This window comes from Penicillium nucicola (assembly GCF_028828085.1).
Source record: "Penicillium nucicola strain IBT 29836 chromosome Unknown utg000005l, whole genome shotgun sequence".
Taxonomy (NCBI): domain Eukaryota; kingdom Fungi; phylum Ascomycota; class Eurotiomycetes; order Eurotiales; family Aspergillaceae; genus Penicillium; species Penicillium nucicola.
This window is the reverse complement of record NW_026643129.1, coordinates 1423338-1439154: the sequence shown is the minus strand read 5'-3', so window position 1 is coordinate 1439154 and position 15817 is coordinate 1423338. Positions and strand designations below refer to the sequence as shown.

At 49.9% G+C, this 15817-nt stretch overlaps 7 protein-coding genes across 7 annotated transcripts; 2 read left to right on the top strand and 5 right to left on the bottom strand.

Moving 5' to 3' along the window:
* Nucleotides 1–190: 190 nt before the first annotated feature.
* On the bottom strand, nt 191–2622 carry N7511_005613 (putative C6 finger domain protein; the record flags this gene model as incomplete). Its single annotated transcript, XM_057127990.1, has 3 exons — nt 191–1053; nt 1108–1480; nt 1648–2622. The coding sequence occupies 3 exons, from the start codon at nt 2620–2622 to the stop codon at nt 191–193; spliced, it is 2211 nt and encodes a 736-aa protein (XP_056984507.1).
* Nucleotides 2623–4159: 1537 nt separating this feature from the next.
* On the bottom strand, nt 4160–5101 carry N7511_005612 (putative formin binding protein; the record flags this gene model as incomplete). The annotated part of the gene is made up of 2 exons (XM_057127989.1): nt 4160–5026; nt 5078–5101. The coding sequence occupies 2 exons, from the start codon at nt 5099–5101 to the stop codon at nt 4160–4162; spliced, it is 891 nt and encodes a 296-aa protein (XP_056984506.1).
* Nucleotides 5102–5575: 474 nt separating this feature from the next.
* On the bottom strand, nt 5576–6796 carry N7511_005611 (D-mandelate dehydrogenase-like dehydrogenase; the record flags this gene model as incomplete). Its single annotated transcript, XM_057127988.1, has 5 exons — nt 5576–5674; nt 5722–5961; nt 6013–6422; nt 6477–6691; nt 6744–6796. The coding sequence occupies 5 exons, from the start codon at nt 6794–6796 to the stop codon at nt 5576–5578; spliced, it is 1017 nt and encodes a 338-aa protein (XP_056984505.1).
* A 525-nt stretch (nt 6797–7321) lies between these two features.
* On the bottom strand, nt 7322–9463 carry N7511_005610 (putative cell cycle control protein (Cwf19); the record flags this gene model as incomplete). Its single annotated transcript, XM_057127987.1, has 2 exons — nt 7322–8143; nt 8192–9463. The coding sequence occupies 2 exons, from the start codon at nt 9461–9463 to the stop codon at nt 7322–7324; spliced, it is 2094 nt and encodes a 697-aa protein (XP_056984504.1).
* A 233-nt stretch (nt 9464–9696) lies between these two features.
* On the top strand, nt 9697–10967 carry N7511_005609 (putative ATP binding protein; the record flags this gene model as incomplete). Its single annotated transcript, XM_057127986.1, has 2 exons — nt 9697–9736; nt 9799–10967. The coding sequence occupies 2 exons, from the start codon at nt 9697–9699 to the stop codon at nt 10965–10967; spliced, it is 1209 nt and encodes a 402-aa protein (XP_056984503.1).
* Nucleotides 10968–11302: 335 nt separating this feature from the next.
* N7511_005608 (glutathione S-transferase family protein) lies at nt 11303–14668 on the top strand (the record flags this gene model as incomplete). The annotated part of the gene is made up of 10 exons (XM_057127985.1): nt 11303–11308; nt 11380–11497; nt 11593–12001; nt 12214–12855; nt 12922–13510; nt 13649–13773; nt 13828–14005; nt 14062–14142; nt 14202–14547; nt 14607–14668. The coding sequence occupies 10 exons, from the start codon at nt 11303–11305 to the stop codon at nt 14666–14668; spliced, it is 2556 nt and encodes an 851-aa protein (XP_056984502.1).
* Nucleotides 14669–14705: 37 nt separating this feature from the next.
* On the bottom strand, nt 14706–15676 carry N7511_005607 (uncharacterized protein; the record flags this gene model as incomplete). Its single annotated transcript, XM_057127984.1, has 3 exons — nt 14706–15360; nt 15416–15525; nt 15614–15676. 3 exons carry the CDS (start codon nt 15674–15676, stop codon nt 14706–14708), a joined length of 828 nt encoding a protein of 275 aa, XP_056984501.1.
* Nucleotides 15677–15817: the final 141 nt, after the last annotated feature.

Here is a 15817-nt window from a genome sequence, read left to right as displayed (position 1 = left end):
GGAAACGGAGATTGAACCGTATCACTCGGTAGAGAAAAAGAAACGTAACGCCAAAACCATGATGCTTTTTTCGCAAAAGAACAAGATGTGCCCTGCAAGACAGGAGCTGGATCGAATGTGTAATAGCTGTCGGAGGCAAAACACGTATGCAAAAGAGGATAGAAGAAGAACCGTCATGGCAGGGAATGGATTATCCACGGGCAACCCACCACGAGCGAACTGCCATACAGCAAATGCGCTTGTAGATTTGTGTGGTGCCCTTGCCCTCTGCTTCTTCTTCGAGGAACTTTTGCGCAACGAAGAGCTTGGTCCCCGCCTCTTTCTCGGTTGTATAGCCGACCTTGGGCAAGCTGTTGGGGAAATCAGCCCAGCGCTGTCCCAAATGGCGTGCGACGGTGATGGAGTAAATAATGTCGCGGTTTTCGTATGTATCCAGCAATTGACGGCATCGAGTCAGCGTGTCATCGATCTGCTTGGCCGAGCTTGCTTCATTGTCGTAAAGCGTGAGGAATTCTCCGACCTGGTCCCAGAAATCTAATTGGCGGCTCTGGAATTGGTCTGGGGTGTTTGGGGGGTTGGCGGCGTCCATGACAAGCTCCCGAGATAGGAAATTTGAGTCTAGGTGGTTCCATGTAAGCAAGGCCTCGACGACGTTCAATCGAGCGCATGCTACACATAAGTTCCAGTCACGACCCTGTTGTCCACTTTCTCCATCAGGCACTTGGCGACACAACGCCATGCTCTTCCAGATAATCGAAGCCTCGAAGCTCTCTAAACGAGCAAGTGTTTCTCCATCTTGAAGATTCCATTCGTTAAATGCATCAATCAAAGCCGAATAATCAGCCATGAGCTGGGAGTCGGCCATCAGGAATGAGAGAGCCTTTTCCGAGTACCAACGGATTTCGAGGAGTTTGTCGATGGCAGGTGCGTATGTAGCCAAGAAGACAGCCTGGATTTCTTCGAGACGACCGGGTGGTAGAGTTGCGACAGGGTGAGGGGGAGGAGGGGCAATTCCCCTCAAGGAGAAAAGGTCGTTGACATGGAGGTTTTTGGCTGGAATGAACCGTTAGCTCACATCGAACATGTACTCTGTCAGGGAGAACTCACCTTTATATGAGGGCTCACCCTGGGGACGTTGTACTGCGTTCTGCATGTCTGTATGATTTGTTTGGTCCAGCGAAGGATCAAGGGTAGCTCCGTGCTCGTGGTGATCGGTAGAGGCGGAGGGTGATTCGGAGTGGAGAGAAGGCGCAAATGGCTGAGAAGAAGCGGGCATGTACCCTGGAGGCGCGGAGGGATAGGAAGGGGTTGTTGGTATGGTAGAAGGGCCTTGAGGGTTGACAACCAGCGACGGAGGAGGATTAGGAGCTGGTTGGATAGCTGAAGGAGTTGACGCTTGGGTCCTGAAGACAGGATCGTAGCCCAAACACTCGCGTTTGCTTTTGACGCAATTTCTGCACACGGGATGGGCTTCGTCGCACTGAAGAGAAAAGTCAAGTTAGAAATGACAAAGAGAGAAGAAAAAAAGGCTCGAGGCGCAAATAGACGAGTTGAGGTGGATTTGACAAAATCGAGGGCGGGGTGCGGGCACAAGCGAGACTCCGCCCCGCGAAACTACAGCGCGAACTGGCGAACTGGCGAACTCACCTTGATTCTGCGTTTGCGACAGGTTAAACAACCGGTTTTTGTGCGTCGCTTGACTTCTTTCTTGTGTCTATTGCCGGATAGCATCTTGTTCGGGTCCCCCGGTAGCTGGTACCGCATCTGCGCATTCCCTTGACCCATGTTGGAAGGATATCCAGTCATGTAGCTCATGGATGCCATTGGAGGCATGTTGTTGGGGAGAGGTGATCCAATCGGTGCTTGAGGAACCTGTGCCTGGCCAGTGTTGTGGTACATGTCGGGATTTTGGTAATGCTGAGGCTGTGCCTGAAACTGATGCTGGGAATGCGCCTGCGAGGGCTGTCCTTGAGGCTGGACGGGACTGTGCGCATATTGATATGTACCATTGGGCGGTTGGTAGTGGCCGCCATTTGTGTCGTGTTGATTCGTGTCGTGTCCAGTGTCCGGGAGACCAGAATGTGGATCGTGATGATCCAGATGGCTGTCGTCGAAGGAATGATCACCATCCATTGTTGGAATATCGGTTCCGATTGCTGGTAAAGAGTGATCGAGGGAAGGCAAAGTTGTATCGATTGCCGGTAGTGATAGATCTTGGGCACTAGATGAGCCAATTGGAGGTAATTCATCGAAGGAGTGCAATTCCGCATCGTCGAATCCATGCGATGTTTCCAGGGCCGTGAGTGATGAATCTATCGCAGGAAGCGATGATTCAATCGACGGCAACGTAACATCAGGCGCTGGCACTTGAATTGGCTGGCTGGTTTCTTCCGGAGGTTGATCTGGATTCACGGTCTGGGGTGGGCCTGCGGATGAGGCTGGTTCGGCGGGTTGTTCATAGGACGGTGGGAGCTCTAGCATTGGCTCTGCGTACTGATTCGGTTCTGCTGGAGTTGGCTCTCTTTGCGCTGGTGGTTGGGCCGCCTCCGCTGGCGCATTTGGTTCGGTCGCGGTGTTGACCGATTCACCAGGAGGGACGCTTGAGTCCGTCGGCTCCGCCATGTTGAGCTTCGCAGCCTCTCAATCAAGTGTATAATTTCGTAGTTACGATCGTGTAGAATAGTTGGGCCAAATTTGCCAAATAAACTCGAGGCTGACGACTCGAGGAAAGGTCGAGATTTTGAGGTCAAAGGTCGTCTGGTTTGTCGCTGAGCGAGAAATTCAAACCAGATCGGTCGGACTGAGAGTTGGAAATCATTTATTCACTCGAATCTGTGGAAATCGGCATTGGTTAGCCAATGTTCATTTGGTCAACAATCCCAGTGTCAAGTCCCGCAGCAAAGCACAATAGTTTCCAGGAAGAAAAAAGGCAGTGTCAACCATTGAAGGTGAACTGGAGATCAATTCGCTTGTGTTGGTTTTCTCTCTGCGCCGTGCCTCGTGTGGTAAAGATCCAATCAAGCCCAATCGACAGTGCGGACCACCTGCAGGCCACAGTCCCACGCGCAAGTGTGAAGACTCGGCGATATTGACCACAATAAAGACAATATGATACTCTCTTGGGCCACTTGGTTCAATATCCCGCTGGTCGATCGAGTTTTGGTACTTCGCATTCGAGATTTGATCTGCCTCAAATCCAACGACTTCTGCTCACAGCCCCCGCACAGTCTCGGGAACCATCGCGAGGCAAATTCTAGACTCCAATGGTCTCTTTCGACAGCAGAGATATCGAACAGGATGCGGGACAGGGTGGTGTGAGACTCCGGCGCGAGAGAGAATGGGCTTGTCGACAACGACCAGGCGGATTGGCAGGACTGCGGGGGAGGGTAGTGAATTGCAAAAACTTACCAGGGCACTATATTAATATTATAAGAGCAGACCCAGCACTCGTAGCAAACAGTGCTGATCTGGTGTGAGGTCAGGAAAAGCGCGAAAGAGGCTAAAGGAGCTTTCCTTTCCGGCGATGAAACTCTCCGCTCTTGCGATCGAGAAAAAAAATTATAGTGGCAACACCGCTTTTACCCCAAGTTTAGGCAATGTTGACTATTTACTCGGTTTGGGATGCATTTGTCTTTCATTTTGATTTCTTGTATTCATACTGGCATCATTTTGGTTTTAGTGGGCTTTTTACCTGTATTTCAAAGTATTGCCCTGCTATGTTGCTGCCCGTTGGATCTATGGAAACGGTGTATTTCCCTGCAATGTCACAATGTTGATGCAATATCACAGTCAAGAATATGTTCCTTCATCTCATGTCTCTGCTCGCTGTACAGAAACGTTTCGAGAGCAGAATCCTCCCTCTCAAGATCAAATTGTCTTAAATATTGACCCTGGATTCTCATTTTGGCTGAAGATCATATGAGTGTTACCAGGGGCTCCATCTCAGTCATTCTGCCAGTTCACTGGGTTTGCTAGCAGAAACGACTCGTCTGTCAGTGTTGCTTTGTCTGGTTTCTGAAACAAGTCGCGGAACTGCAGGCTTGTGGGTCAATGTGAACATGATCTAACTCCATAGGATTCTTAGTCAAGGGCGTGAGCAGGCACAAGTCCGTAACCTCGTCAAGATAAGTTTTGAACATCGCATCATGCAGAGAGATCATCACTTCCTCATGGTTTTAGGCTTGCGCTTCTTAAAAACCACTCCAGGTGTAGTATCTTCGCTTTGTGGTTTCTCTTCTGTTGATTCTGCCACCTGCGCAGGATCTTCTGTTTTCACCTCGGTCGCGGCTGTCTCTTGGGGTTCCAACTTGGTAGGCTCGTCTTCCTTCTTATCAGACGTAATAGTGGCATTGGCTTCTCCAGTGGTAATTTCCTGTCCATCGAGTTCAACCTTCGGCGTGAATGTCTTCGGTTTTTTGAGATCTTTAGTAGATGCAAGCAAGTCATCCAGGTCATCCAGGTCCTCGTCAGCCTGCGCGCCGGGATATTGCCTCATCCTCGAACCCCAGCCCTTGTTCACGATTGGTTCTGGGGCATGTTCATCATCCTCCTCTTCCTCACCTTCATGTTTGCGCTTACGCACTCCGACTGACTTTGTAGGACCATCTATTCCCTGGGTTGGCTCGATCCTTGTCTCGGACAAGGTCTGCCATTCTCCGGCCAATGCCATGTCGCGGCGGAATTCTTCAGGAACGGCGACTCCCATTTCTGCAAGCTGTGCGATTTGTTTTTTTCGCTCCTCTAGTGTGGCAGGGCGTTCTGTGGGCTTTGGCGCTGGCGCTGTGTTTCGTTTCCATGGCGGTGCGGCATCCTTGTCCGACGCGGACCCGCCGCCGACGGCCTGTCGCAAGCGCTCAACCTCGCTTTTCGCACGTTGTGAGTCTCTCTGCTGTTGTTCATTGTCCTTGTGGATTTGTCTGAGGAAACGCTTCAGGCTCCCTTGATGTTTGGGGCTTGCTTCGTGTTGGGTCTTTTCGAAGGGTGTGTCGCGAATAAAGATCTTGCACTGTTTGCACCAGTAGCGCGGCTGTGGGCTTATTAGCAAAGGCGAATAGGGTACACATGGGTTTAAACTTACCGCTGATTTCCAATGTTCGGCCATGGCTGATTGTTGAAAAAAATAGAGAGAAGTTGGAGTGAGGTCTGATATGATGGGAAGCTCTCGGTCTAGTCTCAAAGAGGGAACTTTGTGCCTTGTTAGGCCATCCAATTCTTGAAATACCGACAACATTTCAACCTGCTCTCGCTTATACGTTTTTATTCGAGACTGTATGATAGCTAAATGGCATGTGTAGCCTCTGTTGTGTGAGAATCTTAAATTAGCGACCACATGGTAGAATATACATCGCTGCTAGCTACCGATATATAATAACCCTACTAAGCCCGTGCACTAGTCATACATGAATTCTCTTCTATCTTGTTGGCAATTTCCCTATACTTGTGATATAAGCGCTGCCGATTTATGCACAAGAATCAGGCATAATATCGCCCCTAGTGCCACAAGAAAGAGCCTAAAAGTTTCACTCCTTGAACGAAATTGCATTGAAATATCTAAGCATCTGCACGCCCATAGTATCTATAGATCAGCCTGCTCCGGAACAGGACTCTTCAGCTTCCCAGATTGTAGTGCCATGCTGATATTCTCGATAGTCCACTCTTCCATAGCGAGCATAGTCTAGACTAGTCAGCATTGCAGCAACATCAGATAATTTCGGAACTCACCTCACTAGTCCAAGTTCCCATATGAGGCACCAGAATCACATTTTCGTTGCTTAGTAGACCGGAGTGAATCTTAGGTTCCTCTTCGAAAACATCAAGACCAGCTGAAAACACTTTGCCACTATCAAGGGCCTCGACCAAGGCAGCCTCGTCCATAACAGCTCCGCGAGCAGTGTTAACAACAACGACTCCATCCTTCATCTTGGCAAATTCAGCCCTGCCAATAATATGGCGTGTATTTTTCTTCATTTTATTAGCATGATGCACCTCTTGGTCACCTCAACAATAACTTACATTCAAAGGGAGGTTCAAACTGATCACATCACTGGTAGCCAGGAGCACATCAAACGGCACATACTCAGCCCCGCCAGATAACTCATCGCTCAACTTGCGGCGATTGTGATAAATGACCTTCATACCAAAAGCTTCAGCTTTCTTCTTCAGGTTCCGTCCAATACCACCCATTCCCAGAATACCAAGCACTTTTCCTTGGGGATCATGGCCGAGAGCCGGCGCAGGCTGACCACGCCACTTACCCTGGCGAAGAGCATTCATACCAGCGTTGAAGTTGCGTAGCGCGCCTAGAATCAGGAACATGTTAACATCGGCCGTGGCATCATCCACTGCGGTTGGGACATTCGAGACCCGGATTGGAGGATTGCGTGCGCTGCATGCATGGACATCGATCTGGTCATATCCTGCTCCTGTAGGGGGACCTGATTAGCTCGCCGCTTGATCTTTGCTGGTGGAAACAGTACCACAGTGTGCGATATATCTGAGCGAGCTGGGCAGTATGTTCACGAGTTCTTCATCGACAAGTCCTGTGATGCTTATGGAGTGGATTGTTCGATATATCGCGACAACCCGGCCTAGTTTGCCTTCTTTGCATTCTTGTATGAAATCAGCTCGGTTGGTTGCTGTTGGCTTAACTAGTTCTGCTAGTTCGCCTAATGCCTCCCAGGCTGTAGAAGCACTGTTTCCAAGTCAGAGGCAAGTCATCAGTCCTGGACGAGAGGCAGACATACTGGTCAACCCTTCCAAGGAGGAGAACCTGAGGTTTAGCACTAGTAGAGCCCATTTTGATTCTCCTTGGCTCTGTATGCAAGAAGATGATCAGTAAATCGAGATCATAAAACAATGTAAGTTCGTTTCTGGTTCAATATCCTCTGTTTTGCTTCTCAACTATCCAATAACACAGCCTCGGGTGGAACTATCCCGAGGCGCCTTCTCTTGACATGTCTCGACTCACCGGAGGGATTATGCAGTTGATGCTTGTTTGATAAGCTCACAGTGTTGAGATGAGAAATTCCAAAGCACGAGAGATGAATCAAATTAAAAGAATTAGTTTCAGAACATGCATGAACCCTACTGATAAGAGTCATCGTGAGCATCGGCCGAGAAATGCCCCTCCAGACTGATCGGCTTTCTCCGCCGAACCTTGAGAGATAACTTCGGAGAGTCGTCCGAACTAAAACAAGATCCGAGAAAGATTATATACCGTCTCGGAGCTTTACCGAATATCCAATTTTATAGCGCTTTGTGGGCCCAATGGCGTTAGATATAGATGAGAATGTAGTTCAATTGTACAGTGAGGCAAGCCACTTCAAGATCCTTCAACTAGAATTCGAGTCCAGTCAAATTTCCTCCATCGCTTCCGGAATCCATCAACTCGACGGTCACCACGGTTCCAGCGTCCCTGTCGCTTGATAACATCCGGCGCAATATCCAGCATACCACCGATGATTTCACGAGCAAAAAGATCACCGCGAGGCCAGCGAGATTCGTCCTCGACAATGTGTCCCAGGCCACCATCTAGTTCGAACCAGACATGGAAATATGGCATCTCTTTGACCAAAGTACGGCGGAAAGCGGATCGACCCATCCCTTGCTTTGACTTGGCCAAGGTATCAATGAGCTTGCGATGCTGCGACCATTCTGACTCTGCACTGAGGATTGCCTCCTTGAAGAAAGCGGGAGATGTTTCTCCCAGGCTGTAGGGCAATGGCACTACTTCCATAGATGCGTGTCGTTTGCGTTGTGGTTGGGCTGCGTTCTCGTAGAAGATTACATCGCGACCTTGGTCGTGGTACATGCGCGTCAGACTTTTCATGAAGTTGCGGATTTCTTCCCACTCATCGTCATCACACTCCATCAGGTTGGTGCGGTGTTGAATTGGCACGATGGTAGCACCACCTTCGCTGACTTCGGGCTCGGTGGGTAGCGTGAGGAAGACTCTTGTTGCTAGGGACACCACTGGGGCGACTGGAGGCGTGCCTTTATCTTCATTGTGACAAAGTGGGCAATTGTCTAAAATCCGATTCATCTTGTGGAAATCGTTAATGGTCGTGTTTTTAAGGTCGATTTCAGATCGATGCATCCGTTTGGCAAGCTTGGACGCATTGTCGTCCATATACTCCAAGTCATTCTAAAGTTGTGTTAGTAATAGTAGACGCAAACAAAGGTGACTGCATACCTCAAACTTAGCATCACGGCCAATTCGCTCTGCCAACCGTTGTCCTTCTCCGCCAGGTTGACCACGGGTCTTGCGCTCTTCACGAACCATATCCTCGATGCTCATGTCTTCATTTGCTTCCACTTGACCTCTTTCACGACCCCTCTTGGTATCAATCGACTTGACCTCATTTCTTGAGCCTGCCAACATTCGGTTGTCCATCACCCCAAGAACGACAACATCAGATTCTTTGCGATTCGACATCGCCGCAACTGCGGCATTGTATTTTTCTTCAAGTTCGGTAGCTTCTGGGCCACCCTTGAGCTTCGCCTTCATCATTTGAGCCTTCATGCGATTCAATGCTGTCATATCCAGAGGCTTGGCGGTATTTGGAGGAACATCATCCATTTTCTTGCCTTGACCCTCGGCTTGGAGCTCTTGCTCGGGATTAGTGACATGCTCTCGTTTGGCATCGTTTCGAAGCTTGCGCTCTTGGAACAGCTCCCCGCTGGGCTTGTCTTTGCCAACGTAAGATTTGCCGTATGTTTTGCGACGTTCCACCTCGGTTTCCTCTTCCCGGGCGTCATCGAACGACCTTAGATCACCAAATCGCTCGGCAGCAATCTCGTCTACAGGTCGTCCGCTTTCCTCTGCCTCTCTGTAAACTCCTTTAAGCTTCGTCATCCTCCACTGTGAGCCCGAGTCTCCAAACGTGTAGTCGACCTCATGCTGGGCAGGCTCGTCCTCAATATCCTCAACGGCCTTTCCATCTGCGATATCTCGCAAATGCTGGTTCATCTCCTTGTTGTGAATCTTTAACTCATAGTCCGCCGAGAGCATTTTCGGTTTGTCCGCCTCCTTTTGCGAATGGTCTGGCCGATGAACGTATTCAACGTCAAGGGCGGAAGGAGCTTCCATCCATGAATCACGCTTCAAGTTACTGGGCTCCTCCTGTGTCACTGATTTCACAGCAGAGGGCTCTCCTTTCTCCGTGGTTCGGTGTCGACGCTTATGATCGTGCTCGTCGCCTTGGTCGGTAGAGTGACGCGAACGCTTGTGTCGGTGGCCATCATCGTCGTGGTGACGCGTCTCCCGGTTTCGATCGCTGCCACGTTCTCGTGATCTTGACGAATGGCGCCGATGGTGAGTAGAACGGTGAGAGCGATGGTGCCTTGAGCGGTCTTTGCTGCGGTCGCGGTCGCGGTCGTCCCGATGACGTCGCTCTCGATCGCTTCTTTCGTGTCGTCGGTCTTTTCCCTCGGCCAAGGACTTTTCAAAGTCTTCCAAAGTCATTGTGCTGGTGTGGAAAGGGGGTGAAGCTAAGCAAAAAGCTGAGGTGGAATGACGTTTAAAGTGCCGGGCGGTCCACGCGCAGATCTTCCCCGCGACAAAAAGATTTCAGCAAAAAAAAGAGCTTATCGTTCTTCACTTGCGCATCTCCGACACTTCCACCACACATCTGCATTTCAACAGATCTTGTGTCTCGACAGTTCTTCTAAAGAATTTCAACGTCAAATTCCACCATCATGCCGTCTCCAGTGTCCGTGGTCTGCGTGGGCATGGCAGGTTAGATGCAATCGCCCCTCACCAACTTACCAGTTGATATCTAATCAGTTTCGATCCAACAGGCTCAGGAAAGACGACGTTTATGCAGAGAATCAACTCTCATCTTCACGAAAAGGATACGGTGCCATATGTCATCAACCTCGACCCCGCGGTGCACTCTGTGCCCTTCGATAGCAACATTGATATCCGAGACTCGATCAACTACAAAGAAGTGATGAAGCAGTACAACCTTGGTCCCAATGGTGGTATTTTGACCTCCCTCAACCTATTCGCTACCAAGGTCGACCAAATTATCAATCTTCTCGAAAAGCGCACTGCTCCGAATCCCGAAAACCCTTCCGCAAAGCCCATCGAACACATTCTGGTCGACACCCCTGGCCAAATCGAAGTTTTCGTCTGGAGTGCCTCAGGTAGCATCCTTCTCGAGACTCTCGCATCCTCATTCCCCACAGTGATTGCATACATCATCGATACACCCCGTGCCAGCTCTACCAGCACCTTTATGAGTAACATGCTGTACGCTTGCAGCATCCTGTACAAGACGAAGCTACCCATGATCCTGGTTTTCAACAAGACTGATGTTAAAGATGCCGAATTCGCCAAGGAATGGATGACCGACTTTGATATATTCCAACAGGCTCTGCGACAAGAAGAGGAAGCTGGCGCCTTTGGAACCGAAGGTGGTGCTGGCGGCTTTGGCTCCGGCAGTGGATACATGGGATCTTTGCTGAACAGTATGAGTCTGATGCTGGAGGAGTTCTACCGCCACTTGAGCGTTGTTGGAGTTAGCTCTATGACCGGCGACGGTATCGACGAGTTCTTTGAGGCAGTTGAGACTAAGCGACAGGAGTTTGAGCGTGACTATAAGCCCGAGCTAGAGCGCAAGAAGAAGGAGCGAGAAGAGCAGAAAGAATCTCAGCGGGAGCTTGAACTCGGAAAGCTAATGAAGGATATGAACGTCTCTGGTTCTAGCACACGGAAACAGAAGGGCCCCAGTGATGAGCCTGAGACCGTCAGTGAGGCTGAAGATGATGAAGACGATATCATCAAGCGCGGCTTGGCTGATGGTGAGGCTGATAGCGACTATGAAGACTACGAGGGAGCCGCCGCGGGCAACGACGAGGGTCTCTCCCAACGTTACAAGGAGGCCCTCTCGGGCGCCCAGAGTGCGCCTTCAGACCAGGACAACAGTTTCACAAGATATTTGCGCGCAAGCCAAATGGGTCAATGAGCAATCAGTCTCACGCGAAACAGAAGTCATGTTTAATAGGTTGTCGATCTCATGGGCTCTTTTGATCTTCAGGCGTTTGTGGTCTTAGAGGCGCTTTTCCTTGCATTTAAAACCATTCCATCTATATTCTATCAATCAAAATACTTGATAATCCTACTTGTCTTTGTAGTCGTATAATGAACCTTGCAAACACATCAAACTGTTTGTTTGGTCTGACGTCACTCACGCATAATGCTTCAGCCTTGCGAAGCTTCTCTTCTTGGTATTCACCTTACTTCTTTCAAGCAAAATTCTTCTCAAATCTCAGCGAATTGGGCAAAACAATATTGTGCAAAATGGATGTGAGTCACTGCTGAAAAGTTCCTACTGTATAGGGCAGTCCTAGAACGAACAAGAGCTAAAAACCTCCTAGGTATTTCACGCCTACACGTACTCGACAGCTGCATGGCTGTCGCTCCAAAGCCTGCCCTTGATCACTGGGCCAAGCATGATTGTATCCATGCTTCTGGATGAGACCCGACCCGCATCCTGTATGTTATCCAGAAACGTCTGATGTTGTCCATAACATCTCATGCTCTACTGCCAACCCCCATTCTCAAAGCATGCTAACCCTCTGCGCCATAAGCTATGGAGATCTATTTTGCTCGATGCCTCGGCTTCAGTCTGCTCACAATCACTGTCCTGACTGTGATGTTGACCGGTTCGATTCCTCTCACCTCCGATATTAAGGACTCGGTTGCAGCGGATGAAGATGACCCTAAGGCACCGTACGCTGTGCCTACACTCATGGTGACATCTGTGTACCACGCTGTGTGTGCATTTTATTGCTATACCTGGTATGTCGCCGGTGGACAAGGCACGTTTGCGGTTGCTGTGGCTGGGTCTTCGGGTCTTGCGGCTGTTGGGCTATGGTGCATGCTCTTTGCCAGTAGCAACGGCAAGATTAGTCGGCGAACAGGTGCAGACAAAAGGACTACAGGTTTCCCTTTCAAGAACTCTGAGGCGGCGAAGAAACACTCAGGCAAGAAGGGCCTGTAGGCTTAGACCACGAGTAACTCACCTTTTGCTCTCATACGTGACTTTTCATTGAAGACATATGATCAACCAGATAGTCAAGAAATATATTCAAGGTGAAAGTAGTCCAAAGTTGCAATCGAACCGTTGAGTTGCTTATAGACGGAATGATCCGAGCTTTCCCCCACAACTCAGCAACTCCAAACCTCAGCATGCCGCTCCAACTTTCAAGGGACGAGATAGTTGCCCGTATGACAATGTCCATGAATAACTCGCCCCTAAATAACCTCTTCGAACCATTTCAGTACCGCCCCGATGTCGATCCCAACGCGAACCCCCACACCTTCATCCGTCCTCAACACGGCACGGTGAATCACTTCTTAAGCACACCCCCGCCAATCCAACATCACCACTCGCCTGCAGATCGCCATGGAGCCAGCGCTGGCGCTATTCCATTGCTCCAATCGCAGAGCCAACCCGCAGCTCGCATGAGCTTACAGCAATCGCGAGACTTCAACAATGGAATCGATCATAACGCGCATCTGGAACAGATGCGAGGTGCCTTACAGGGCTCTTCCACTGGACAAATGATGCCACCAACCACACTATCTCCAAGCGGACTTGCAATTGGGAGCCCCAATTCAAATGGCGCGCACTCGGCCCAAAATAATCATGGGTTGACGATGCTGCAGGCGCCATCTCACTCGTTTCAATCGGATATCACAGTGCTAGACGCTGAGCCCATCGGACCGGTGTCATATACTACGACGTCTGAAGAAGCCGGTATGAAGATTGTCCCGGATGCCCCTAATCTGGAGTATTGGCGGAATAGGCTGTTTAATGTGGATGAAATGATCACTCTAAGCGAGGAGGAGTACGGTCTTCACTGCGCACCACATATGGATGCTATTACTGGGTACTAACTTGCTTCGCTGTACAGGTTCCAGACTTATTTCCCACATGTTGATAATGTGTACTCGCATCGCTCCACGCAACGATATAAGAGTAGACCCTTTGTCTCTCATTACTGGGATTGTCGATTGAGAGGTCGACCACCTGGTACTCCCAAATCGGATAATCCAGAAAAGAAAAAGCGCAAGCGCACAGCTAGGGAGCGAGACCTCTGCCATGTCAAGATTAAAGTCGTCGAATACTTTCCACAAGCAGAGTCAAGCACGAATATCATGCCTGTGGACTCTACTCCTGCTTCTGCTTCTGCCTCTCCGCCAGCTTCAACTATTGTCCCTGGTGTGTTTACATGGGCGTTGGATACCCCGGAAAGCACGAGAAAAAGCAGCGGACAAGCCTTTCATTTGATTACACCAAGTCATAGTCTTCCGCCAAATCATCCCGGTGCTAACGGGGCAAGATACTATACAATCCAACGAGTGAATGGCAATGGTGCAAATGGAAAAAATGACGGTGTGGCTGGTGGTCATCGGCATACACTAGAGGAGAGCGACCGTGTCAAGAAGAACAGTGTCCAGCGATATCTGAACAAGGAAACGAAGGACAAGAGAAACAAAATGGTACGTATGGGACTTGGACCTCCCCGCCTACGTCACGGTCTTGACTTCCTACGATTTCCCTACATCAGCGTCACACATTACACAGCAACATTGAATCTTGAGACTATTCGAACTTTTTTTTAACAATTCATACCACAGGAACAAACTATGTTTTCAGATCGTGGTCAAAAATCTTACCATACAAAAGCGACAGGTCTTGCCGCTGAGACGGTGGACAAACACTCCATCGAGTCCAATCTCAAGCTTTATGGAAGTTGTTTCTGGTGAGATTTCCCATACATTACTGCCTTGTCATGGCTGACTCTGGTTGCTCGAAGCCCCTTTGTACAGCGGGTATGGATTGCATTGGAGATGAAAGGTATTCCGTATCAGTACATTGAAGTGGACCCGTATCAGAAGCCCGCTTCCCTGCTGGAGGTGAATCCAAGGGGACTTGTTCCAGCATTGCGACATGATGACTGGGGATGCTATGAGAGTAACGTATTGTTGGAATATGTGAGGTGCCCTGGAAAGTCATAACATCAATCAACTGGCTGACCCTTTTCTCGCAGCTCGAGGATTTGAACACTGGCACTACATTGCTTCCACGAGATCCAAAGCTACGTGCTCACTGCCGAGTGTGGGCAGACCATGTGAGTGAACAGCCACCCACGAACAGTAAATTCAAGGAACCCAACACTGATGGATCCAGGTCAATCGACATGTTGTGGCGGATTTCTACCGCGTTCTGCAAGAACAAAATGAGCAGACACAGATCCAAAAGGCACAAAATCTGCGAAGCTCAATCGAGCAGTTGCTGGAAGCGGCACATCCCAAAGGCCCATTCTTCATGGGAGAGCAAATGAGTCTTGTGGATGTCCAAGCTGCGCCGTGGATAATTCGGCTGAAAAGAGTCCTGAAACCATACCGGGGATGGCCAGACGCCGAGGAGGGAAGTAGATTGGCGGTTTGGGTCGATGCGATTGAGAACGACCAGCATGTTCAGGCGACGACTTGCACGGACGAGCTGTACCTCGACAGTTACCAACGCTATGCCCGTGAGTAGACGCCGCGTCGCTTTTGTCATTTATTGGCCATATTGCTGACCCTCTCTCAGAAAACCGCCCAAACACATCACAGGTCGCAAATGCAATCAACTCAGGCGAAGGTCTTCCCTGAGTTCGGGAGGTAGATAACAATAGGGACGAAAAGTATATTAACCAGTCCGAGAACCTCTATTGCCAAATTTGAATCCACCTCTTCCACTGGCATCAGGGCCTCGAGGAGCGCGCACGGGTTGCTGCGGAGGTGTATCAGAGCCAGACCGTTCAACCTGCGGCCGGCCTCCTCCCCGAGAGAACGGAGCATTAGATTTCCCAGGACTAGACGGGTCGTAGAGATGCCTAGATGACTTGCTAGACGCAGATGAAGAGTCTCTCTTCTCTCGCAGGTCCCTGCTACCGCCACCAACACCACGGCCCTTGCCCCTGCCTCTACCCTCACTGGTATGGTTCTGTCGAGGCGGGGTCGTACTCCCCGGCGATGAGTTGCCAGAGACAGTAGCAGAAGAACTACCGAACAGGCGTTCACGAACTTCTTCGTACTTGCGCTGTTTCTCTTCCCGGTTCCTGAGTGCGATGGCGTGGCGCTCTTCGGGTGTTGGCTCGGCCGGCTTGATTTCGTCGTCTGAGTCGTCGTCGTCAAGTCCAAGTTGATTGAGTCCCGCTGCTGCAAGTCGAACTCCCCCTGAAGAATTTTGTCTCGTTACTAGCTGCGGTTTCCTGCTGAGTAGTGTGACGGCCGGCTTGAAGTCCTGCTTCAGAGGTACCTCCGCGCGGGCTTCGGCGAAGTGGAATGTTTCGGGGGTGTCACTGGGTGTTCAATTAATGTATGAAGGGCAAAGATTCAACTCGCGGGAATGCATACGCTTCAGCCCATAGTTGGCGATTGAATTCTGCTTGTTGCGCTCGGCGTTGCGCCTTGGTCACCTTTGACGAGACTTTCTTCTCTGGCGGGGTAGACGTTGAGTCTAGTGTCTGGTGCATAGCCATCAGTATTGTTGTTTTATTTCCAAAGCCTAGGCTGCAACTAGCGAGTGCTGATGAGTTGCAAATCCTCACATACATCGACTTGGTTTTCCCACGAATCCTCCCAGGCATCGGGAACATTTCCGGGGTTTGCGCTCATTGCACACAGCACGTTCAAGTGGAAAATCACAGGGGATTAAAGGTAAAGAGTGATCTAGAGGAGTTCTCAAGGAACGTAATATGCAAGCGAATATTCAAAAGCGACGATAATTGTATGTTCAGTCCATAAGGAACGTTTAAA